The 26,556-nt window shown below is 42.8% G+C and overlaps 1 protein-coding gene and 1 pseudogene across 46 annotated transcripts in view; both read right to left on the bottom strand.

The window, feature by feature from the left end:
* Positions 1 to 8,588, bottom strand: part of EDA2R (ectodysplasin A2 receptor) — a 37,192-nt gene extending 28,604 nt beyond the window's left edge. For 14 of the 46 annotated variants that reach the window (XR_016227683.1, XR_016227684.1, XR_016227686.1 and 11 more), the window contains exons 1-2: positions 8,286 to 8,410; positions 252 to 369 (exon numbers count right to left, since the gene is read on the bottom strand). Coding sequence is in view for 11 of the 46 variants with exons in the window: in XM_089323815.1 (XP_089179941.1) it covers positions 252 to 265 (14 nt within the window). In the remaining 35 variants the exon portion in view is untranslated. Of the gene's footprint in view, positions 1 to 251; positions 370 to 5,309; positions 5,447 to 8,276 lie in introns of all 46 variants that reach the window. The other 32 variants (XR_016227681.1, XR_016227680.1, XM_089323821.1 and 29 more) reach the window with 8 other exon arrangements.
* A 14,802-nt stretch (positions 8,589 to 23,390) lies between these two features.
* On the bottom strand, positions 23,391 to 23,731 carry LOC108178688 (neo-calmodulin pseudogene; annotated as a pseudogene).
* Positions 23,732 to 26,556: the final 2,825 nt, after the last annotated feature.

Genomic DNA, 26,556 nt, shown 5'->3' on the forward strand with positions numbered 1-26,556 from the left:
AAAGGACTGAACTTATAGTGGTTCCTTTAAGAAATGTTAGATCATGTCACTTCCAACCCCAAGCTCCATTGATGGCTCCCTATTTCACTCATAATAAAAGGAAAAATCTTCTGATGGTTGATGACACCTAGATGATCTGCTTACCTCATGAGCTCTTTCACTCTAAGCTCAACTATTCTTCCCCTTACTCTCTTCATTCCACTCATGCTGGTCTCTTTGCTGTTTTTCAAACTAACCACGAATGCTCTCACCTTAAGGCCTTCATATCTGCTCAAGTCAGCAATGTTCTTCCCCAAGATATTCACATGGCTATCCCCCTCATATTCTTCAGTTCTTTGTTCTTATACCATCTTCTTAGTAAGGCTTCTCCTTTAAAAAAGTAGGAATACTTTTTATAAAATTGCAACTTCCCACCCTATTTCCTTTTCCCCCTTTCTTGTATTATTCATTTCCATAGCACTTATGATCTGACATGTCTGTTCTTTTTCCAACTAAAATTTAGACACCATGAAATCGTGGTGCCTGCTATGTTCACTTCATATGAGCTTAGTGTTTAGAACAGTACCCGACACAAATTGGGCACAAAATTAATATTTGCTGGATAAACAAATAGTAAAACAGTTACAAAGTAATTATAACAATCTCTAGCCTGAACAATAACTCCAGAAAGAAGTTATGGATTGTCGTCAGCAATTAGCAGATTTTTTAAAAGCTGCAGCACAGAGAAGAAGGCTTCCTCTAAGTTTACTTACTTAGTAAGAAACAAAACCAGAACTCAAAGGTAAGTTAGGGCCCATGGTCCAGCATGGTTTTCAAGGCAGTATTGACCTCTAAAATATGGAATGCAGGTCCCTTCAGCCTTCACTAAAATTTTATTTCGCTTCAATAATATTCAAGGTGTGCAAAAGCATCATCTGAAATTAATCTATTTTTAAAATAACAGTTTGATAGAATTACTGCCTTGGCCTTAGGAGATAAGGGTCAGGACAATGGGGGTAGCCATAGGAAAGGGGAAGAAAGATATGAGTCACAGAAAATTCTAGAGTTACTGCCTGGGAAACCAGGAGAATCTCAGGACCATGAAATGTGTGAAATGGGAGTTGCTTGGCAGACAAAAGACAATGCATGATTTTGCAACTATGTTAATTATGTAGAGTTGGAGAGGACAGAGGATTATTTCAGTGGTTGTGTCCAGTAGGTAATTAAAATATCTATAACACAGGTTGCAGTTAAAGATGAGTTAAATGCATAAAAAGGCCAGAACAGCAGCTTTCAAGTGGGTTAAGCCACCACTTGAGATGCCAGTATCCCGTACAGGAGCCCTGGTTCCAGATCCAGCTGCTGCTCCACTTCTAATCCAGCTTCCTCAAATGCTCCTGGGAAAGCTGTGGAAGATGGCCCAAGTACTTGGGTCCCTGCCACCCAAATGGGAGATCAGGATGGAGTTCCAGGCTTTGACCTTACCCAGACCTGGGTGTTATAGCCATTTGGGAAAGAACTAGAGGGTGGACGATCTCTCTCTCTCTCTCCCCCCCCCCCTTGCTTTTCAAATCAATCAATCAATCAATCAATCGTTTTTGAAAAAAAGAACAGCAGCTCTTGTTCATGACTACACATTAGAATCATTTGTAAGACTTCTGAGAAAACACCTATGCCCTAGGCTAATCAAATCAAAACTTCTTGGGAGCTGAGAACTACTCGCCCTGGTAAATAATGTCAGAAGCTTGGATGAGTAGGGAATGGTGCTGTGGTGCAGCGGGTTAAAGCCCCAGCCTGTAACACCGGCATCCCATGAGTGCCAGTTTGAGTCCCGGCTGCTCCACTTTCAATCCAGATCTGCTATGGCCTGGGAAAGCAGAGGAGGATGGCCCAAGTGCTTGGGCTCCTGCACCCAAGTGGGAGATCAGGAAGAAGGTCTTGGCTCCTGGCTCCTGGCTTCAGCCATTGTGGCAATTTGGGGAGTCTACCTCTCTCTGTAACTCTGCCTTTCAAATAAATAAAATAAATATTAAAAAAAAAAGAAATTCACTTTAAAAAAAAAGAATGCAAAGAACAGCACATTGAAAGACACCCATATTTTAAGCTGGAAGAAGAAGAATAGAGAGCGGCAACCTAGAAAGAAAAGCTAGGAAAGAAAGAATAGAAACTGGATAGGATAATATAGGACAACATTTCAAGAAGGGGTGTCTGCTATTGGTACAGGGAGAGAGGAGGGCCAGGACTGGTGAAGTATTATTTTATTTCATGGGTGTGTGATAAAAACTAAATTGTTCAAAAATGTTTGAATATGACCAAATATGTCCAAAATGTTCAAGTATGTTCAAATATGTGCCTGGAATAGAAATAACTCAGAGACCACAGGTGGTTACCACACTTTTAACAGGCTTCTCTTGCCATTTACAAAGTGGCTGAAGAACTCAACTGTTAGTGATAGCAACATCTGGTCCACCAATGTCAGCATGAGCACCTCAAAAAAAGAGAATGAAGGAAGCTGTGGAAAATGAAAGAAACCCCATCTATTTATTTTGTTCTTCATTTCTGTGCATAAAGCATGATTAAATGCCCCAGCAGGGGTAGAAAAATAAGGAAAAAATCACATTAAACCCATTGTCACTATACAGATAAAATTAATAACCAAATGAACTGGGTTATTTCCACTCAGCCAAAAGCAAACACCAACCATATGAGTCAAATTCTTTCTCCTTCAAAACATGTGTGTGCATGGACACATAGAACAATAAAAGCACAAACCTCAAAATACAAACACAGCTTAACAGACTGTAAACCGAGCAGAAGAAAAAGCTAAAAATTGTAAATATTTGGTTAGTGTCTGGCAACTACTAAGAAACAATTGTGAAAGGGAGGGAGGGGGGGAGGAACTCTGTAGCCAAGAATACAGAGATATCATTAATAAAATAAATAGGATGAAATTAAGAACAGCAAACTTTGGGCTGATTACGAGGGGAAAATAACCTTTTAATGATTGCTGAAACAATCTTCCCAAGTGGGAGCAAAGACACAGAAACTTCCTTGGATGATGTTCAAGGGAAAAATGAGATAATATATGTGAGAGTGCTCTGGAAACTCCAGATCCTGCTACACATTTGAGGGATTGCTGTGATTGTTACTATCCCACCCACAGCTGAGGAGCAAAGGGCACTGGAGACAAGCCACAGGCCAGCCACCCAAGCCCTCTGGTTTGCTCTGCTGTCTCCCTAGCCAAAGTGAATCACTTGCTCATGTACAGACCACCACAAGATGTCATGAAATTATGGCATCATCGAAACATAGTTACCCCACCAGCAAGTACTGGGAGTGGAGATTCCTTGACTTCTCAAGGAGGCTTTTGGCTGAATTGCCCCAGCTGGGAATTGAATTCACGGTATGACTTCTTTTCAGGGCTAGGAACTGGATAAAACTCCATCGAGTGTTCTGATTTCTATTAATTTGTTTGGTCTTGCCTATAGTTTTTCCATCCTGTCCTGTTTATGAAGTAATTTGGAATAGCTATATCTCTCTGAAGATGTCAATAAGAACAATCTCCCTTTTCCCATAGCAATCCAAATTCTATGAAGTACTTCATCCCTTCCTCCTATGCCAAGGAATGAACTATTCTAAAAGAGTAGGGATACAAACTAATGGGCATTTGCTAGCAAAACCTACAGCCATATCCTTACAATAGGACTGGGAGAAGTAGCCCAGGGAATGAGGCCTATTTGTCCAGGATGAGACATTACTGCCAAAATATTTCTTGCCTTTTTTAGAGTGCACGTGGAAAGGAAACAAAGATATAGAACTTGGTAAGGGTTGTAGAGAGAAGGTGAAACTGACTAACAAGCTGCCTATGATCTTACATATAAATGCACATTAAAGTCATCTTAGTCCCAGCTGCTTGTTGCCTAGTAAAGATATACTGTCCGGATCTGCTTGAATCCTTTTTGTAATAGGCACCTTAGTACTCACAAGACAGCACATTACATTATTGTTTATTTTTTCTCCTCTTTGGAAACTGGTAAAACTTCAAACACCTAAAGAATTGGATATCTATAGTCATAAAATCACAAAAGTATTCTTCATAATTACTGAACACCTCCCCCTCCGATGATCTAGATGGGGAAAATGAAGATCAAAAAAGGGATAGAGTTTTCTTAAAGTCACATAGTTGGTCAGTAGCAGAGCTGGGACTGGAATCCAAGTCTCCATATTCCAGGGCTTGCGGCTTCTCTATTTCCCATATTTAAAGAGAGGAGTGGGCTGAGCTATAAGACTGATGAGTCAATGACTATGCTACCAAGGCTCCAACGTCTTTTTTCCCTCACACCCACAGTCCAATACTGGCTCATTTTACCCTGAAGAGGAACAATTCCAAAGGTTGGGCTGGGTCAGGGAGGGATGCCTCATGGAAGGGAAGAAGTGCTGCCCACTCTTTTTGGCTTATCCACCATGATGACTCACAGCCTCCTGAAGTAACGGCATCTTACTGTTTATTACACCACATATTACATGACAGCTCCTTTATTTTTGAGAATCGTGTGATGTCTTTGGGGTACTGGGAGATATCATAACTGTAGTCAACCCAGGTGAGAAAGATGGGATTTTGGTTCCTCAAAACTCACTTGATTAATACCTTCCATGCTAAGCATTATATTACGGCAAAGTAGCAGGAAGGCAATCCAAAGTGGAAAAAAGCTGTTCTCCACCTTTAAGAGGTCATAGTCTTGTGTCAAATGCAGAAAAGAGACGGTTAATTATATTCCAAGACTGACTACAGCCATCCTGATATCTCCCACAAAGGCTGAAGAATAACAGGCTTATTTTATAGACAGATGGTGAAACTATCCTGAATTTTTCCTGCTAAGCTTCCAAGGGAAAAGTACATGGATGGTACCCATCTCCAATGCGAAAGCAGAAAAAAAAAACCAGCTTCTGCTTTAAAAATCAAGCTCTACTTCGGAGGCTCCAAAAGATGCCTCACTCCCTGCAGAAGACATTCAAGTGGAGCAGGTAGAAAAGACATCTAAAGGAGGGCTTTTTGGCCTACCAGATGGTACTTGGAAAAAAGTATTATTTATTCCTCTCCTGAAACTAGGGGCTTGGTCTCCCTCAAGAGCTTCCTTATTGAAATGTTTCAAAGATTTGACTAACTAGTGTAAGGCAACCAGGGGATGGATCTTTCTCTTGTCTCTTCCTCCAGTGTCAGTCTAATTGCTCAGCCATCACCTTAAAACCAAACAGCTGTGGAAAATGAAAAACTACAGTAAATCTGGAGTAAGAGAAATCTGGCTTTCAGTTCTGGCTCAGAAACTTACTAATTAAATGATCTCTGGCACGTTTCATCTTCTCTGGGGCTGTTTGGCCACCTGTACAAATTAAGACAAAAAGATCTGCACGTTTCCTAGTTGGCATGAGGAGTCAGTGGGATGATGGGTTTGAAAATACTTGGCACCTGGTGGGCAAAATGATACAAGATAAATTATAAGCAAAGAGTTCACATTCACCCATCCTGTTCCTCTGGCAGTGTCACCCACTGCTATGAAGTTGCCACCATCACCTGACATTATATAGTTTCAAAACTTCAGAGTTGTATTGAATTTGACAGCATGTCATGTTGGAAATGGAAGTAACCGGGTTGTTTGACCTGGGAACAAAAGGTATAGGGAGTTCTGGTCTCTGGTCGTAAGAACTCTGAAGAAATACTATGGAAGTCAGAGTAGACTGCTCTGGGTGGCCCCAGGAAAATGACAAGGACATCTGAGTGCAAGCCATTAAATTAAGTTTAGTGAAAGGAAAAGCTTTTAAACTGTAAAGGTTTTCCCTGAAGGGAATGGGCTGTCTCAGAGCAGTAAGTAGAACTAGAAGTGTTCAGGCAGACCAGCAAGGATGCCTTAAGGTAAAATCAATTGGGGTAAAAGACAAACATGATTCATGAAAGCCTACTATGTGTCAGGCACTGTGCTAGATCCTTTACAGGGTTTATTTCTTTTAATTCTTCCAAGAACACAAGAACACTATGATGTACTATTCTCCCTATTTTTCAGGATAGAAAACTGAAGCCCAAAGAAATTCAGTATTTCTTATCAGACTTATTGCTGATACTATAGGTGAGCAGAAAGAATAATTCCATGTTGTTTAAACTGGTTGATACTAAATGCAGTAGCACCTCAATCTTCATTTCTAAATGCTGTATGAAAATACTGATCCTGGTTGGGAATACCAAATGCAGAATGTATTCAGGATTACAGACAGGTAAGTAGAAGACCAGGGACTTGAAGACAGCTATGTCTAATTCAGAAGATAAGTATCCTTTCTGTTGCATCATTTACAGAAGTGGGATGGGAATGCATAACCTTTTAAAGTCTAAGTCAACTCCAGGTGATTGTGATTTTCTCATTTACTTTCCCAATAAATTTACCGAGTTCTAACTTCTGCAGACTCAACTTGTGTAATGTTTTATTAAGTTAACTGCCCCCTTTATATTCCCACAGCCATGCCTCAGTTTCAGGGCCGTGTCCCCTCTCTGCATCTAGTTTATCCACTTTTGGTGTTTTCTTGTTCCAATCTGGCTGACTCACACTTACCAGATTATCCTTCCTAAAGCACAGAACTGACCTTTTCTTTAGTTCAGAAACTTCCAATAGCTTTCACTTTTCCCCAATCCAATCAAAACTGTTGAATCCAGAGTCTTCTGCGGTTTTACCACCAATCAACCAGGGCAACTTTAACTTCCCCTTTCTCCCTAATTGTACTCTAAAACCCAGCTCAGCTGGTGTTCTTTTCACATGCTTGAGGCTTCCCTGCCTTCAAGCAGTTGTTCCTGTTGTTTTCTATGCTTAAATTGCCTTCTCTTCCCATCTCCACCTGTTGAAATCTTAGCTGTGCTCCTTGGTCTATCTTAAATAATAATAGTTAACATTTATTGGGTGCTTATTTTGGGTCAGCCCCTGTGCTAAGCATGTGCAAATATTTCACATGGATTATCTCATTTAATCCTCACAACAACCCGATGAGGTAGGTGCTATTATTATCTCCACTTTAGCTGTGAGTTAAATGAAGCTCAGCAAGAAGGAAGTAATTCTGTTTGTCCAAGGTCATACAAATTAATAATAGGCTCTGAACTCAAGTAGTCTGGCTTTGGAGCCTTGGTGTTATAATTTCAAAAGACAAACAAAAAAACTTTTCTGATTTTTCTCTTGCTCAACTTGATATAATTTTTATTTGACAACCTTGGAGCATTTTTATTGCACCTATAAAACCTATTTTGTATATCTATCTGCATTCCTATATACCCACGACGAGACAGTCTCCCTCCAAAGGGCACAGCCTGTGTTTTAGGTATCTCACTGTTTCACACATGATGGCAAAAAGTAGGTGCTCACTGAGTCTGTTAAGTTTAATTGAAGGCATGTGGGAGTGAAGAAGTTATCAAGGGGAGATGCTCCACACTTTCCTGTCCCAGCCACCCTGCATGACATTGGCCTACGCTGTTAACACCTGTCCAAAATCAGACCCTGCAGCCTGTTTTCCCAGCCAGGTCTCTGGCGGGTCTCTTCTTGTCCCCCAGTTCTCACAGCTGCCTGGGCCTTGGCCAGTGTTTGGGTGAGGCAGGATCAAAATATCACTGCCCCGGGCTCAGCTTCCAGGAGTGAGGGATCAAGTGAAACCCAGCCCGGCGGGTGAGGGGGTGGACTGAAAGCCCCCATAGAGAGCCAGCCAGCAGGCTCTTTATACAAGCCCTGACTTGCCCAAGAGCCACGTGGGTGGGCCAGCAGTTCAGCTTCCCTCGGGATGCTCCACATGTCTGACCCACCCCCAACTTCCCTCTCCTAACTCTCAGGCTCCTTCTCCTTATCTCCCAACACCAGATGCTCAAGGTAGTTGGACAGGTCCGGGCATGTTCCCAGATGCCGCCCAGTCCAGTAAGAGCCTGTACAGGCAGGAACTAAACTTGCCGTGGCACTGAGAATATTAGCCTAGGTTCCTGGCACCTCAGACAGTGCTCTCTGGACACAAATTTACAGACAGACGGATGGCCACGGGGCACCTTCCCAGCCTGACTTTCTAACTAGTAGGAACATCCTGACCATTCTGTGCACCCACACCTAGGTGCCATAGATCTCAGCTTCCTTGTCACGCTAAGCAGTATTCTCAGACGTGCCCCGTACTGGCTGGCTGGGTGGATCTTGCCACAACTAAATTCCGGAACAAAAGCACCTCAGCTCAGACCAGACATCCCACCCAGGTTTCACCCCTCAGCCCCCCACCCCCAGCCTGCATACCATACTCACAATAGATGAAATCCCGTTGCGATCAGAACTCCGTTTGACTCATTTCACATCCATCCACGTGTAGCAACGGCAGCCCCCAAACCAGCCCTCTATTCCTTTCATGCTACGCCTACTTTCTCCGCCCCGGTGAGACTCCGAGAGCAGCTATTGGTCTACTCAGTGTATCTAGGCGTGGCTATGCAAAGAAATCCTGCCCCTGAGAGGGACACTGTGAGTCTGGGGGGTTAACAGCGATCAAGCCACTGGTAAGGCAGGAGCTGTAATGCTCTGGGGACTGAAGCGGGGGCGAGAGGGCAGAGGGCCAGGGAATTGAGTCCAGCCCAGTCTGTGGGAACAGAAGGAGTGTCAAGTGGTTGGAGGCGCTCTGCAGATTTCATTTCTTGTGACTCGTTCACAGTTGAATGCAGCTCAGCTCATCCAAATTTTGTGCATGAGTTAGCAGAGTTGTAGTTTGACAGAGAAAAAAATTAATGTTGGAAAGGTAAGGAATTTCAAACACATAGAAAAGCCACTTCCCAGCTCTGGCTCTGTTTTTGTTATTGCTGTTTGTTTTTGTTTTGTTCTGTTTTATAACCCTCCAATTAGCAGGGAGGTGGGATTTTGATGAAGGAGGGGAGACATTAAGTAGGGGAAAGGCCACTAAAAAATGAAGGAAAACTGGATTCTGGACCTAGGACTCTGGGGCCCTGGATCTTTGTCTATACAAGGAGGAGGTTAAACTACATTGTCTTTAAGGGCCCTCCCAGCAATGCCATTTTGGGAGTTTGTGAACCTATGATCTCAGAGGCAGCAGTGGGGAAGTCCTGAAATGTTACTAGTCCCTGACCTTGAAGAACTTGCAGAGAAGTTAGGAGATAATAGCACCCAGAATAGGATGAAGGACAAAACTATGGAGTACAGGCTAGAAGGGCAGTTGGGGGTGGGGGCAGAAAGAAAGAATAATAGAATATATGGCCGTGCAAGGCAAACGATCTTCAGTGGATTGCAAGGGCTCAAAAGAGGTGGAGAAGCAAATAGCATGGCTACAGGGAAAGGAAAGCTTGAACCAAGGTAGAGGGTGGGGAACAAGCAATATGCCGTTAGACTTTAAGGGGTCTCAGTTGTGCTAGGCAGAGGCTGTATGGCAGAAGCTCATGTAGAGCATGAGTATGGCAGACTCTGTAGACTCTGCAATGACCTTTAGTGGAAAAGGACTGAATAAGCCCTGAGATGACATTGAAACTATCCTAAATGAAGTCCATATCTGTCCCCTTGTTAGAGGTGAGACTAGAATGTGACCATTTAGACTGCTTACTGTGGGCTCAGGCACAGAAGGGAAACAGCTTGAGTTGGACTCCCAGGCCCGCCATTACTAACTGTGTGACCTTGGGCAAGTTACTTAAGCACTCTATAGCTCAGTATCCTCATTTATGAAATCGGAACAATAATAATTACTTCCTCACAGAATTTTTTGGAGGATTATATGAGACAATATACAAACAGTATTAAAATGTATAAGGGGCTTAGAATAATGTCTGGAACATAATAGGATACACGTGTTTATTAAATATAAATAATGAAATGCAAGGATGGCTCCAATTTAGGGCCCTCTGCTAGCTATAATATTAAAATGAAAATAGCTACCCTATGCAATTTTTAATTGTTATCTAAAGAAGCAGAGGAGGAAGCTTCTGCCTTTTCTCCATCCTGTGTTACCCACAGTGATTCTTGTGTAGTAGAAAGAACTCTGGGTAGAGATTAGGAGTCTTGGCAAAACTAATGCATGTGAAAAATAAGTTAAAGGGCTGGCACTGTGGCGCAGAAGGTTAAAGCCCTGGCCTGAAGCACCAGTATCCCATATGGGCGCCGGTTTAAGTCCTGACTGCTCCTTTTCCAATCCAGCTCTCTGCTATGGCCTGGGAAAGCAGTAGAAGATGGCCCAGGTCCTTGGGCCCCTGCACCCAAGTGGGAGAGCCGGAAGAAGCTCCTGGCTCCTGGCTTCGGATGGGTGCAGCTCCGGCCGTTGTGGCCGTCTGGGGAGTGAACAAGCGGATGGAAGACCTCTCTCTCTGTCTGCACTTCTCTCTGTAACTCTTTCAAATAAATAATTCTTAAAAAATAAAGAAAATCAAATGAAAAAAATTAAAAACAAAAAAAAGAAAAATAAGGTAAGTCTCTTTCTAGCTATAATGTGAAGAGGAAAGAGGTTGTTGAACTAGATGACCTGGAAACCATAGATCTACTCTTCTCACATGTTAATAAGCACACAAATCACCTAGACATCCAGTTAAAACAAACTGTGATTTATTAGTTATAGTGTGGGGCTGAGAATGTGAGAATGTGATTTTCTTTAAAAAAAAAAAGATTTTATTTATTTATTTGAGAGGCAGAATTACAGACAGAGAAGGAGGGACAAAGAAAGAGGTCTTCCATCCACTGGTTCACTACTCAAATGGCTGTAATGGCTAGAGCGGGGCCAGTCTGAAGCCAGGAGCCAGGAGCTTCTTCCAGGTCTTCCACATGGATGCAGGGCCCAAATACTTGGGCCATCTTCCACTGCTTTTTCAAGCCATTAGCACAGAGCTGGATCAGAAGAGGAGTAGCCAGGACATGAACCAGCTCCCATATGGGATGCCCATGCTGCAGGCAGAGGCGTAGTAGCCTGCTATATATGCCACAGTGCTGGCCCCGAGACTGATTTTCTGATTTTCTAACAACATTCCGAGGCTGATGCTGCTGGGCTACACACCATGCTTTTAATAGCAAGGGTCTAGAAGTTGGGCAGGAACAACATTTACTGAGCAACTGTAAATCATGTCAGTGTGCCCATTCATACCTGACAATTGTTCTTTGACACATGAAGAAGCTGCTTACACTCCGTGATGCTTCCTGGAAAGATGGAAGAAAACCTGAGATAAAGCTACCAGGGAAACTTCAGCATCCACAGGCTGTTACATGATTTTTTTGGAAAATGACTATATAAGAAGCATATGAGAGGCCGGCGCTGTGGCTCAATAGGCTAATCCTCCACCTTGCGGCGCCGGCACACTGGGTTCTAGTCCCGGTAGGGGCGCCAGATTCTGTCCCAGTTGCCCCTCTTCCAGGCCAGCTCTCTGCTATGGCCCGGGAGTGCAGTGGAGGATGGCCCAAGTGCTTGGGCCCTGCACCCCATGGGAGACCAGGAGAAGCACCTGGCTCCTGGCTTCGGATCAGCGCAGCGCACCGGCTGAGGCTGCCATTTGGGGGGTAAAGCAATGGAAGGAAGACCTTTCTCTGTCTCTCTCTCTCTCTCACTGTCTAACTCTGCCTGTCCAAAAAAAAAAAAAAAAAGAGAGAAGCTACTGTCCTTCACTATAACTTTCTAGTAATACTGTAATAGTAGCTGAACCTCATTGGGCACTGCTGCAAATATTTTACATGAATTAATTAATTTCATTCTCTCAACAATTTATGAGGCAAAAAATATTGGAATCATCTTCAGTTCTCCTTTTCTGTTTTTTTCACACATGTACAGTAAATTTTAAAATACTCACAGATCATTAAAACTATGGTAGTAGTATATTATTCTTAGCAATTTGACAAAGATATAAAACAAAATATGACAATTATATTTGCAGCATACTGTTACACAAAGGCATATTTTTATTTTTTTTAAATTAGGCCTTTATTCTTCTCCCTTTCTGTAACTCTGACTTTCAAATAAATAAATAAATCTTTAAAAAATTTTAGGCATCACATATAAGGGAGAACATATGATATTTGTCCTTCTGTGTCTGGCTTACTTCACTCAACCCGATTGTCCTCTGGTTGTAACCATTTTGGTGCAAATTATAGAATGTCATTCTTATTCACAGCTGAATAATATTCTACACAGCCACTGTGCAAAAAAAAATATGGAAATTTCTTAAAAAAAAAAAAACTTGAAATAGACTTGCCATATGATCCCGCAATCCTACTACTGGGTATATACCCAAAGGACACGAGTACATTGTATCAAAGAGATACCTGCACCACCATGTTTATAGCTGCACTGTTTCAATAGGCCAGATATGGAAACACTCAAGTTGTCCATCATCAGATGAATGGATAAAGAAAATGTTAGACACACACACACAGAAAAGCCACACACAACTTTGCCTCACCTCTTCTTTGCACCTTGCATCCAGTTCATCAGCATATCTATCTTCATCTCTGAACGATATTCTGAATCCACCACTTCTCAGAACCTTCACAGCAACTACTCTGGTGCAAGCCACCATTACGTTTCTCCTAGGTTATTGCCATAGCCTTCAACAGACCTCCTTGTTTTTGTACTTATCCCACTCCTATAAATTTGCAGCATAGCATCTAGAGTGATCCTGTGAAAATGTAAATCAGTCTAGTTCAGCCCAAACCATTCCACTGTCTGGCTTCTTATTTAGAGAAAAAGTCAAAGTCCTCATCTACGATCTATAATAATCTACAATCTACCCCCACTCTACCCCCCACCTAAAAACCTGCCCGTATATCTCTGATCTCATTTACTACTCTCCTAAACCACCACATCCAACCGCATTGGCCTCCTTACTCTTTCTTCCAAAGTGTGTTGCAGACACTGGTCATTGAAATTCTGTTCCTTCAGCCTGTACAATTCTTCCCCCAGATATCTGCATGGCTCCTTCCCTTACCTCCTCCAGATCTCTGCTCAAGTGGCACCTTATCAAAGAAGAATTTCCAGAATACCATATATACCATATATAAGCTAATGGAGTGACAGGGCCTTTAGACTCCACTGGGTAGACGGACTTTGTTAAGCAGTAGCCCTAAGTATCAGGTACGATGTGGCAGTGTTAAGGGTTAAGATGCTCAGCTGTGCTTTCTATAGGCGCATCACTCTGGCCCCATGTACTTGGGCAGCAGAACTGTGGTGGACTCATTGTGGGAGAGGGTTCCCTAACTCCTCCTCTCATGATAGCCTAAGTTATTTTGTGGACCCAAACTGGAAATTCCCTGGTGAAGGGTTTATCTGACTACCCTTCACCACTGGAACCAGCTGAATCTGATAGTGGGATAGGAAGGAACAGTATATCCCTGCTAATTTCTGGGGCCCAAACAGGTTATTCCAGGGTCAAGTGGGAGATTTGGGGGCTCCCCATTGCTCTCCTCAGGGTTTTTTGGAGATTATCTAGGGTCACTCAGGGGGAATATTGACCTTGATTGTGTCTCAAAGAAATCTGAATACCCTCTAATTCTAGGGTTCCATGTAGACAACACAATCTCTCATGGGAAAGCCTTATGGTTATCCAGGAAGACAGGAGGCTTTATAGCCCCCTCTGGACTGAGACATGGAGAAGCAATAAAGCCAGAGCTGTGGCCTGTGAGGTATCCCCTATGGATTCCAGAATCTCTAGGGATATCCCTAGATAGAAGAGCAGCTTCTGGAGCCCTTTAAGCCATCCTGAAGATATGTGTAGATAACCTTAGCCATGGATGTCTGATGCAATGGCACATATAGACTCGGTTCTTCTGGATTAGAAAGCTAAAGTGTACTCTCATGGGCTTTTCAGCCAGATTCGAATGCCTTTAGGGCTGATTCTGAGGCCAGAGTGCTATTTAGGACATCTGGCATTCTATGAGTCTGCTGAGTATCTCACTTCCCATGTTGGATCACTCTCCCCTTTATTTATTCTATCAGTTAGTGTTAGCAGGTACTAGACTTGTTTATGTGCTCCCTTTGACTCTTAGTCCTTTCATTATGATCAATTTTGAACTGAAATTGATCACTTGGAATAGTGAGATGGCATTGGTACATGCCACCTTGATGGGATTGAATTGGAATCCCCTGGTATGTTTCTAACTCTACCATTTGGGGCAAGTCAGCTTGAGCATGTCCCAAATTGTACATCTCTTCCCTCTCTTATTCCCACTCTTATGAGAGTATTTCAGGCATGGAAAGCCAAGACACTCTGGCAAAAGATCTCTGTGAGTGAGATCCCAGTGGAAAGAACAGGTCTTCAAAGAAGGAGGTACATTTCTCTGAAGGGAGGAGAGAACCTCCACTTTGACTATGACCTTGTCTAAACAAGATAAGAATCAGAGAACTCAGAGGGCTTCCATAGCCTTGGAAACTCATGACTGGAGCATAGGGAGATTACTGATGCCATAGACAGGAGTGTCAATTGGTAAAGTCAACAACAGGAGTCACTGTGCACTTACTCCTCATGTAGGATCTCTGTCCTTAATGTGCTGTGCATTGAGATTTAATGCTATAATGAGTACTCAAACAATATATTTCACTTTGTGTTTCTATGGGGGTGCAAACTGTTGAAATCTTTACTTAATGCATACTAAACTGATCCTCTGTAAAAAAAAAAAAAAGAAAGAAATTATCAACTCCCAACTTGACTCTCACTGGGATTAAACATGACAATAGGTCTGATCTGATTTCATCATCATTTTAAAAAAATCATCTATTCCTTACTTAATGTATACTAAGCTGATCTTCTGTATATTAAGATAATCGAAAATGAATCTTGATGTGAATGGAAGGGGAGAGGGAGTGGGAAAGGGGAGGGTTGTGGGTGGGAGGGACGGTATGGGGGGGAAGCCATTGTAATCCATAAATCGTACTTTGGAGATTTATATTCATTAAATAAAAGTTAAAAAAAAAAAGAAAGCTAAAGTGTAAGAGTTACTTCAAGTCCTGGGATTTTTTTTTTTAACTTCAGTTGGGTTCTAGCATAGTTCATCTTTTCTCTCATCCTTAATCATCTTCCCTTACTCTTGTCCCAGATGGTTTTTACAAACTCACTCCTCTCAGTCAAGCACCAAATACTATTCTCAAATTTCTAGCAGACGGTTTCACCTCTGTTGTTTTTTTTTTTCTTTTTGACAGGCAGAGATAGACAGTGAGAGAGAGAGAGAGAGAGAGAGAGAGAGAAAGAAAGGTCTTCCGTTTCCATTGGTTCACCCCCCAAGTGGCCGTTATGGCCGGCGCACTGCGCCGATCCGAAGCCAGGAGCCAGGTGCTTCCTCCTGGTCTCCCATGCAGGTGCAGGGCCCAAGCACTTGAGCCATCCTCCACTGCACTCCCGGGCCACAGCAGAGACTGGAAGAGGAGCAACTCGGATAGAATCCGGCGCCCCAACCAGGACTAGAACCCGGGATGCTGGCGCCACAGGAGGAGGATTAGCCTAGTTAGCCGCTGCACCAGCCTCACCTTTGTTTTTACTCAGAATGTAAAAGAGTACTAGGTTTGAAACATCTAAACAACTTCTGAGCTCTCCACTTACAAACTCACCCTTGTCTCTTTTTGCAGAGCTTCTTCCTGTCCCAGAATAAATATTTGTGTTCATTCCTTCTGTCTGCTCTACTTTGCTTTATCTCATACTGTCATAGTGTCTCTTCCTCTGCCTTCTTCCCCTAAGATTTGCCTTTCCATTCCAAGCCAAGAGTCTGGAAAAGGTTTTCCATGGCCATTGATTCTATAACCTCACCTCTTCAGCTTCATTTCTAAGTTCACTATATTATGTTCTTCAAAAGGTTACTCCTCAAGGTTACTCATTACTTGCTATGAAACCAATGGATTCTTCCTATCTTCTTAGTTGAATTCTCTTAAAACACCCAAAATTGATTCCATTCCTGCTTGACTCTGACTTTCATGGAACACCTGTCTCCAGTTTCACTCCTTTCCCTATAACATTTTTATAAATTCTTCTTCTCTACTTGTCTCTCAAATGGAGTTTTCCAGATTCTCTCTATCAGCTTATGTGGCAGAGACCTTAATTATTATCTCACTGAATAATTTCCACATGCAAAACAGCACCTTTAGCATATAAAGTACTCAATAAATCTTTACATATTGTATACTGAATAATATGTCTGTTGAAGAAATGAATTAACAAATGATTGAATGGGTGGGTCTAAGGTGTGGAATGCTCACCTTTCAACTGATCCTTCTGGAATGATCTGCTAAGCTTTAAGTGGGCCACCATGCAAAAGACAATGGCCAAAAACCAAAAATTGAAGCCTACATACAATGTAATCATAACTAACACTTGATCCGTGCTTGATCAATTCTATATTTCAGGCTCTGTGTTAAATGTTCTACATCTGATATCCCATTCAATAATCATAATGACTCTATGAGGTAAATAATATCACTCCTATTTTACAGATGAGAATGTTTAGGCACAGAAATGGTAGGTAACTTGTTCATGGTAACTCGCCACAACCACAAATGGCAATTGGCCCAGAATTCTCAAGAATAGTTTCTGTCTAAATTTATCACTGGTACACTCACAAGTACAATCCTTTCTTTGCTTCCCAATCAGAAGCTCTTCCATCTTCCCTAGAGAGCCATTCTAAGCCTCCACATTTATCCTAAAATGTGTACTCTGGCACCAAATTCTCTGTCAAGAAAACGGAGCTGTGTTTTCCTCAAAAAGAAAAGAGATGTGGTTAGGCATTTAGTCCCATTTCCACCTCTTCCCTTTTTACCTATTTCTTTCTCTACCCATACTAGCCTTTTCTCTTGGAGGAAAAGAGGAGAGAATAAACCACTTCCCCTTCTCTGTCTGCTATGGACCAAAGTCCAACAATTATCACCACTCTGTTTGGCATGATTGTTTTCTGTCCCTCTAGTGCTCAGCCCCTCCATGTACAAACATATTCAAATACCTCGCACTGCAAAATAAAACCAAACATACTTCTATCCTGACTCCTCCCAAACTAACAGTCTCATCCCCTTTTCTCAGCCAAATTTCTAGCCGGAGTAGTCTCCACTCACCACTCCCATGTTTTAACTTTCCATTTGTTCCAAATCTATTATAATCTGACTTCGAGCCCTATGCACTTTCCTTGAGGCCATAAGGAAAGTTTTTACTGCAAATTATAGGGAACATTTCCACTTACTTCCTTACTTTTCTGTAGGCTTTTCCAATGTTGGGGACCCTTTTCTTTATCTGTAGCATTTTCTGATGATGGTGACTCCTTTTTTCTTGTGTTGGAAAAAGAAAACCCAGTCTCATGGTTTCCTTCTGTTTCTCTAACCCCTGCAGATTGTGGCACTGGATATTTTTGTCTTACTCTGAATATCTGGTTGAGTCGAGACCCTCATGGCACTTTATACGCATGAACTCATTTATTCCATGAGACACCCAATTGAAGTGCATTATTATTTATCATCTACACGGGAGCAACTGAGAATCAGAGAATTTGACTGAATCGTCTAACAACACACAGGAAGTACAAGCTCAATCCGTAATGAAAGCCAAAATCTGAATCTAACCATACCACATCACATTGTTTTTCTTCCCTGAGTAAGGCCATGTAGTAAAGTGATTTTGGATTCTGAATTGGGATCTTAGATCATGGGCAAGTAACTTTACCTCTTTGAACCTCAGCACCCTCAACTGTAAAAGGGAAAGAAGCAAAGTTTCTAGAAGGATGAAAGAGGAATGTTTGTAGATTCTTTAACCCAGTTCTAGACAGAGGAACTCAATAATTGAGATTTGGTAGGATTGTGGGGATAATGATGACTATAGTAACTTTTTTGCCACCTGCTATGCTATAAATGTTTGTTTTCTCCAAAATTCATATGTTGAAATCTAATACCAAATGGGAGGGTATTTGAAGATGATCCCTGGGTGAGGTAAACAGGTAATGAGAGCAAAGGCCTCATGAGATTGGTACTCTTATAAGAAAATTCACACACATACAGATCTTTCACCCCTTGCAGCATGTGAGGACACACAAGAAGGTGGCCATCTATAAGAAACAGGCTCTCAACAGACATCACATCTGTGGGCACCTTGATTTTGGACTTTGCAGTCTCCAGAACAGTAGAAACTAAATTTCTGCTGTTTGTACGCCACCCAATTTATGGTATTTTGCTATAGCAGCCCAAACTGAAACACTCTCCCCAACTAATTTTTCAACCCTTAGTGTAACTTTAACTTATCAGTCTACTTCCTTGTTACTATTTCCTGGTTTTGCCTGCCTCAGACCTCCTCTGAGAGGAAAGTAGCCAAACCCCTGTGTTTTTTCTACACACTATCTCATCAGGCCCAATTGAGAAGCTCAGCACACACTGACCAGAAAGCTCTGCAGTTCTTGCTCTTACACATTTATCTGTAATACTATCACCTTAAAATAACGTGGGGCCTAGGCCTTTAGAGTTCTGTACATGTGCATCTCTTTCAATTTTCAAATAACAAGAAGGTTGTGTTACTATTTATTATGCCAATTCATTACTTGAAAAGGGCAGAATTGCCATTTGTCAGATGTAGTCACTCTGGTAAGCAATTTAGATTTTATTTCACTAACCCTCCCAGAGCTCTTCCATGATTGGCTCCAGTTAAAAAAAATGAAAACAATGAACATATAAAACATTAAGTGGGAGTGAGATCAGCAAGATGGTGGAATAGGACTTGCCAGCACTCAGGCCTTTGCAGAAACATTAATTTGAAAAACTACCCAAGCATTAAAATACCTTTACAAGAGCCAAGAAATACAAGCGAGAGATTACAGCACCAGTTTGTAGCACAGAAATAAGGTCGGGCACATCAAAGAGTGTAGGAAAGGAAGTTTCACATTAATTACAACAGCCCTTTCCTAAGCTTGGGTGGCACAGTGTGGGGAAAGACATCCTCTATGTGGAAGAAGGAGAATGAAATGACCATAGGCACGTCCCAGTGAAAGTGGGGTCCTGCCAGCCCCATGACACCAGGCTGAGATCTCAGGCCCACTCCTATGCCAGGACAGCCCCTATGGCCCCAAGTTAGCTCCCATCACTCCAGGCTTCAGAACCATCCCAGAGTCAGGTCAGCACTCAAAGACTCAGAATCCAAGCTCGTCCCTGTGGTCCCTTATTTCTAATACTAAGGGACCAAGCCTTCTTCATTAGATCTCAGTGTCAAGCCAACCCCATGACCACAGTGTCTGGGACTGCTACCACACAGATCAAGGTTCCAGGATGGACCCCACAGCTCCAGGACACAGTCCTGCCTCATAGCCCCAGCCTTCAAGCCTACCCTATTACCAGGCCAGCCCCAAGGACCCATGGACCCAGGCTCCAAGTCATTCACTACAGATCTGGTCTCCAGGAAGGCTCCTTTAGACTCAGGCACTAGATCTTCCCAATGGGCCCACATTCTAGTCCCATCCTTGTAAACCTAATTGATAGGACCACCAGAGTGGGGCCTGGCACAGAAAGACAAACACTTCCTGATCTCACCTATATGTTGAATCTAGAAAAGTTGAACTCACAGAAGCAGAGAAAGAGGCTGGTGGTTGCCAGGGGCTAAGTAAGAGTAAGCAGATTGTGGGGAGCAACTCGGACTGGACTAAGTTACTGGAATTAAGACTTATTCTATGCATCTGCTCTCCCACAATATGGCGCTGGGAGAGGAGAAAGCAGCTTCTACGCAGCTGCCTCTTGCCAACTTGAGTGATGACCTCCAGGAGCTGATCCTGCTCCTGATTGGAGGAGAGCAGCATACTTGGCGTGTGGGCAGCCGAGTTAGGATTGGCGGAGGAGGACTATAAAGGAGGAGAGAGACGGCATGCACCAGGAACATCTAAGGGGAACATCTAAGAGGAACACCTGTGCAGCCCCCGAGAGAGCCGGCTGGTGGTGTGCCGCTCCCCCGCGGAAGTGGGGAATGTGGCAGGGGGAACCGCCCTTCCACGGAGGTGGAAGGGTCGGTAGCCAACCCGGGAAGAACCAGCAGCAAACCCGGGGAGGGCCGAGCAGACGAAAGAACAGCGCAGGGTCCTGTGTCGTTCCTCCACGAAGACGGGGAGCGACAGCAGATGAATGGAGATATGTAGGTCAAAAGGTACAAAGTTTCACTTATGTAAGATTAGTAAATTCTGAAGATTGATTGAACACCAGGGTGACTATAGTTAATAATAATGTATTTAATTCTTGAACATTGCTAAAAAGATAGCTCTTAAATGTTCTTACCACAAAATTATTATAAACATATGATGCTATTGGTATGCTAATTAGCTTGGTCTGATCATTTTGTAATATACATATACCAAGACATCTGGATTATACCATAAAGAGCACACAAATTTGTCAGTTATACCTTAATAAAGCTGATAAAATCAAGTAAAACCAAAACCATTAACTGACATCCAAGCATGCACAGTATGTTAAGCTGAGGTGTTGACATTTGAATATGAATTTGCTAAGGCAATCCCCAAAGCTCTTTTCACTATACCATACTGCTTCTCCCCTACAAACAGCCTATAAAAGTTTGCAATTAACTGGGGATGCAAAAATAGTTTTAGAGACTTCTCTCTAAACTACTTTTAAGCCAAAGGCCATACAGCTCTGCAGCAGCATTTGTTCAAAAGTTTAGGATTTTTTTAGCTTGTGTCAATATTTAAAAACAAAACATGGATTTATTTATTTGAAAGGCTGAGTTACAGAATCAGAAGGAGAGACAGAGATCTTCCATCCACAGGTTAATTCCCCAAATGGCCACAACAGTCAGGCTGGGCCAGGCAGAAGCCAGAAGCCTGGCATTCCATTCTGGTCCCCCATGTGGTTGGCAGGGGCCCAAGCACTTGGGCCATCTTCTGCTGCTTCCCCAAGTGCATTAACACAGAGCGGGATCAGAAAAGGAACAGCAAGAACTTGAATCGGTACCCATATGGGATGCTGGCATTGCAGGCCGTAGCTTAAACCACTATACCACAACACCAGCCCCTCTCACTTCAATCTTTAAAAAAAGCTGAAACATGATTTGGCTGGCACAAAAAAAAAATAACAAAATAAATAATAGAAAAAAAAGGATAAAGATGTGGGAATTGATAACATTAGGAGATACATAATTACATATAAGATACATACTCAAGTAAGAGATTTACCTAGTGTCCAGAAGGCAGATAATAAAATTATTTTTTTAGTTTGTTAATGTTTATTATAGTAATAAAACATGCATTTTTAACATCACCATATCAATTTCTTGTTAAAAATGTTCCAGCATTTCCTACCAAAGCATGTCAAAAGTTATAAAAAAAAATCTCTTTTAAACTAACAGATACTAATATTCTCATTCTGCTTAGTATTGATCGGATACTCATTGCACTAGCACTCCTCCCACTGTGTGTAGTCTGAGAAGACTCAGGAGGACTTGGTCACTTTCTGTCACTATCTGAGGAGCTCTCACAGGGTAGAAGAAATAGATGAGTTCTTGTGATTTAAGAGGGCAAAGTGAGGACCTGAGGATAGAAGGAACAAGCAGATAAATTTGTGTTCAGTAGTAGATAAGTAGATTATCTAAAAATAATCAAATTGAGGCTCAGAGAGGTGAAATGATTTAACCAATGCCATGTAGTTAATAGTGCCATCTCCTCAAGATCTTTTTTTAAATTGTAATTTTAATTGGAAAATAAATATACAACTTGGATCAGATCTGTGGCAAATTGAGCCATAAGCAGATTTTCTTTAAGTGGCTAAAAACAGTTTTAAAAGCAAGTAGCAAAAAATAAGATATTTCTGGTACAGGATCAGCAGTACAAAAAAAAAATACTGCTTGGGCCGGTGCTGTGGCATAGCAGGTAAAGCTGTCGCCTGCAGTGCTGGTATCCCATATGGACGCCAGTTCGAGTCCCAGCTGCTCTGCTTCTGATCCAGCTCTTTGCTATAGTCTGAGAAAGCAGTAGAAGATGGCACAAGTCCTTTGGCCCTTGCACCCATGTGGGAGACCAGAGGAAGCCCCTGGCTCCTGGCTTCGGATCAGCTAAGCTCTAGCCATTGTGGTCATTTGCGGAGTGAACCAGTGAATAGTGAATGGAAGATAATTCATTCTCCCTCTCCCTCTCCCTCTCTCCGTAACTCTGTCTTTCAAATAAATATTTTTTAAAAATTTAGTGTACAAGTACCTGCATAATACACTTGCTTTACAATAGTGCAACTGTTAAGTACGTATTGTTGATTCTCCATAGTCCACACAGTGTTCCAACTCCATACTTCAACAATAACATGCTGACAGTTCCTAAAGAAAAACTACTTTTTTAAAAAAAGCATAACCCAGATATTCCCTCACTTGACTAATGATATATATGTTTAGATGTGCAGAAGTATTTAGATATATCCAGAGTAAGCCATATGCAATATGTTACTTGATAAATTTCTAAAATAATGCTTGTGGGGAGCAACTGGGAGCAACTCGGACTAGACTAAGTTACTGGAATTAAGACTTATTCTATGCATCTGCTCTCCCACAATATGGCGCTGGGAGAGGAGGAAACAGCTTCTACACAGCTGCCTCCAGTTCAACCAATAAACTGTAGGATCTGCTCCTGATTGGAGGAGAGCAGCGTACTTGGCGTGTGGGTAGCAGAGTTGGGATTGGTGGAAGAGGACTATAAAGGAGGAGAGAGACAACATGCACCAGGAACATCTATCTGAAGGAACACCTGTGCAGCCCCCGAGAGAGCCGGCCGGTGGTGTGCCACTCCCCCACGGAAGTGGGGAAAGTGGCAGGGGGAACCGCCCTTCCACAGAGGTGGAAGGGACGGTAGCCAACCCGGGAAGAACCAGCAGCAAACCCGGGGAGGGCCGAGCAGACAAAAAAACAGTGCAGGGTCCTGTGTCGTTCCTCCATGAAGAGGGGGAGCGACAAATGCTTCAAGACAATAACATTAAGATACAGGAAGAAGGGCCGGTGCCGTGGCTCACTTGGCTAATCCTCCGCCTGTGGTGCTGGAATCCCTCCCATATGGGTGCCGGGTTCTAGTCCCGGTTGCTCCTCTTCCAGTCCAGCTCTCTGCTGTGGCCCGGGAAGGCAGTGGAGGATGGCCCAAGTGCTTGGGGACCTGCACCCGCGTGGGAGACCAGGAAGAAGTGCCTGGCTCCTGGCTTCGGATAGGTGTAGCTCCAGCCGTAGCGGCCATTTGGGGAGTGAACCAACAGAAGGAAGACCTTTCTCTCTGTCTCTCCCTCTCACTGTCTGTAACTCTACCTGTCAAATAAATAAATAACAAATCTTTAAAAAAAGATACAGGAAGAAAACATGAAAGAAAAAGGTCTTAACAACTATATATACATATTTTTGAGAGGACGGGGGAGCCTTTAACAGATAAGTTACAAACTAAGAAAAGGGAAATAAGTAATTTTGTACAAGAAATTTAACACATTCTGTACCATGTCTTCACTGTTATGTCATCACTTTTACAAACTTCATAGTTTAATTGACTGTCACCATCAATATCTGCTTCCCTGATCATTTCGTCAACCTCGTCATCTGTTCACTTCTTTCCAAGGTTTGGCATCACATAGAGAGGCTCTCCATCACCATCCTTATCAAACACATGGAATCTTCTCTAATTCCTTCAACACAGCCTTTCAGTATTCTTGCCATCATTGTCAGAGATGCAGGGAAGTCAATTGTGTTATCACCATCAGTATCTACTTATTTAGTCATGCCCTGTAACTCCGCTTCTGTAGGATTCTGCCCATGACACTTCATTATAGCTGCCGAATCCTTTGTTGTTACAGTACCATCATCATTCTTGTCTAATAGTGAAAAAAAGTTCCTTTGATTTCTACAATCTACTCTTCAGTCAGCTGCAAGCTCTACCTGGTTCCCAAGACTCAACCATCACAGCCATTCAGCTCGCTCACACTACTCAAACTCCCAACATTGAGATTGAAGCACAGCTTCCATTTTGACACCAAACCCCTTAATAACTTTAACTGCTATGAAGTCACTAACATGAGCCATGTGTTAAGCCAGGTATAGTTTGAAAATACTAGCAACCAGCAGCAACTGCTATTTATCAGGATTTAATATGGGACCAGCACTAAATTAAACTCTTTCTGTTAGTTAATTCATTTAATACAATCATATCATGAGATAGATACTATATCCGCACTTTATGAGTGAACTATTAAAACACAGAAAGTGACAGATCTATGGTGGCTATGCTAGAAAGCGTATATAAAAATTGACATAGAACCAGTTGTCTCTAACTTAAAAAGTCTTGCTCTTTCAGTTATAGAATCTTGGCTCCATCAATCAATAGTGAAATAGGATTAGGATATCATAGAAAGGACGTAGGCTTTTTTTTTTTTTTGACAGGCAGAGTGGACAGTGAGAGAAAGAGACAGAGAGAAAGGTCTTCCTTTGCCCTTGGTTCACCCTCCAATGGCCGGCGGCCGGTGCACTGCGCTGATCCGAAGGCAGGAGCCAGGTGCTTCTCCTGGTCTCCCATGGGGTGCAGGGCCCAAGCACTTGGGCCATCCTCCACTGCACTCCCGGGCCACAGCAGAGAGCTGGCCTGGAAGAGGGGCAACCGGGACAGAATCCGGCGCCCCGACCGGGACTAGAACCCGGTGTGCCGGCGCCACAAGGCAGAGGATTAGCCTAGTGAGCCGTGGCGCCGGCCAGGACATAGGCTTTTTTGAGAAAGAATCTTGAGTTCTCTACATATGTATGACTTTGGGCAAGTTTCTTTGTCTGAAATATGAATGGAACACTAAGCCTCTAGAGCTTTTGTGATAATCAAATGTGATTGTAAGTATTCAGCAACTGCGAATATCAATCTAACACCTTTCTACCTCATATCTTTTTATTGGAGTCAGTCCCTTCTTTTAGATCCCTTACGTGCTACTTGCTACCATTTAGATGAGCTGTTTGGTGAAGGTGGAGGGTAAGTAGGGATTAGTCACCTAACCACCTGGGTAGTTATTTCTCTACAACTGCTGATCCACAGGCTCCTTGTACCACAGCTGGAAATACTCAGTGACCATGCTACCTGAGTATGCTCTTCTAGAGCAAGCCTTACCTCCTGCCTTGCCATATTCCTTTGACCAAATACATTTACAAATGAAGGAGGTAAGTACATTGGATTTGATAGAGGATGGAAATGCTACAGTGCACTTTTACTGCACAATTTTCTAGTTTCCTCATACCGTACTAGAGGAGGAAGCCTTACCACTTAGGTCTACAGGAGCATACCATAAGCTCCTGTTTTCTCTCCAGTTTCCAGACATTGTTTTTTCTCTCCAGTTTCCTCCTGCTGTTGCTCTTAAGAGCCCTGTTTTTCAACATCCTTAGTTGGGGTTTCTCATCCAATCTATATCCCCTACTCTTACTTTGTTTTGCTAATTCCAGTACTCTAGACTTTGGCTGGTTGCTAAAAAAGCTTTCTGCCTGAAGACTATTTTAAAGGCTAAGAGGCGAGCTCTGGTCCCACGTATGAGTGACAGGTGAATAATATGATTTCAATACTTTCATATCACTAGGTGAAATTACTGAGAATTTCAGCAGTAGTTACTGTCTTAGTCTGCTTGTGTTGCTATAACAGAATACCACAAACAGGGAAATTGATAAGGAAAAGATATTAATTTCCCATACTTCTGAAGGCTGGAAAGTCCAAGCTTCTGATGTCCAGTGGCGGGCTTCTTGCTGTATCATCACATGGCAGAAGATAGAAGGGAAAGCAAACCAGCTAACTTTTAAAAAAGATTTATTTATGTGTTTATTTATTTGAAAAGCAGAATTACAGACAGGCAGAGAGAGAGAGAGAGAGAATCTTCCATCTGCAAATTTACTCCCTAAAACAGCCACACCAGCCAAGGCTGAGCCAGGCCAAAGCCAGAAGCTGGAACCCAGGAGCTTGTTCCAGGTCTCACATGTGGGTGTGGGAGCCCAAATACACAAGCCATTTTCTGCTGCTTTCCCAGTCGCACCAGCCAGGAGAGGCTGGGAAGGGGAGCAGCTGAGACTTGAGCTAGCACCCATATAGGATGCCAGTGCAAACCAGCTAACTTTTTTTTAAAGATTTATTTATTTATTTGAAAGTCAGAGTTACACAGACAGAAAAGGAGAGGCAGGAAGAGAGAGAGATCTTCCATCCACTGGTCCACTCCCCAGATGGGTGCAACAGCCGGAGCTGGGCCGATCTGAAGCCAGGAGCCAGGAGCCTCCTCCGGGTCTCCCACGTGGGTGCAGGGGCCCAAGGACTTGGGCCATCTTCTACTGCTTTCCCAGGCCACAGCAGAGAGCTGGATTGGAAGTGGAACAGCCCGGACTCGAACCGGCCCCCATATGGGATTCTGGCACTGCAGGCGATGGCTTTACCCGCTGCACCATAGCACCAGCCCCCAAACCAGCTAACTTTTAATGCATGGAGCCTCTTTTGTAAGGGCCTTAATCTCACTCATGAGAGAGGTGCTCTTATGGCCCAATTACCTCTTAAAGGACACACTTCTTTTTTTTTTAAATTTATTTGACAGGTAGAGTTATAGACAGTGAGAGGGAGACTCAGAGAGAAAGGTCTTCCTTCCGTT

The sequence above is a fragment of the Oryctolagus cuniculus genome, chromosome X (assembly GCF_051225735.1).
Source record: "Oryctolagus cuniculus isolate XC-2025 breed Fujian yellow rabbit chromosome X, ASM5122573v1, whole genome shotgun sequence".
In the NCBI taxonomy this organism is placed as follows: Eukaryota; Metazoa; Chordata; class Mammalia; order Lagomorpha; family Leporidae; genus Oryctolagus; species Oryctolagus cuniculus.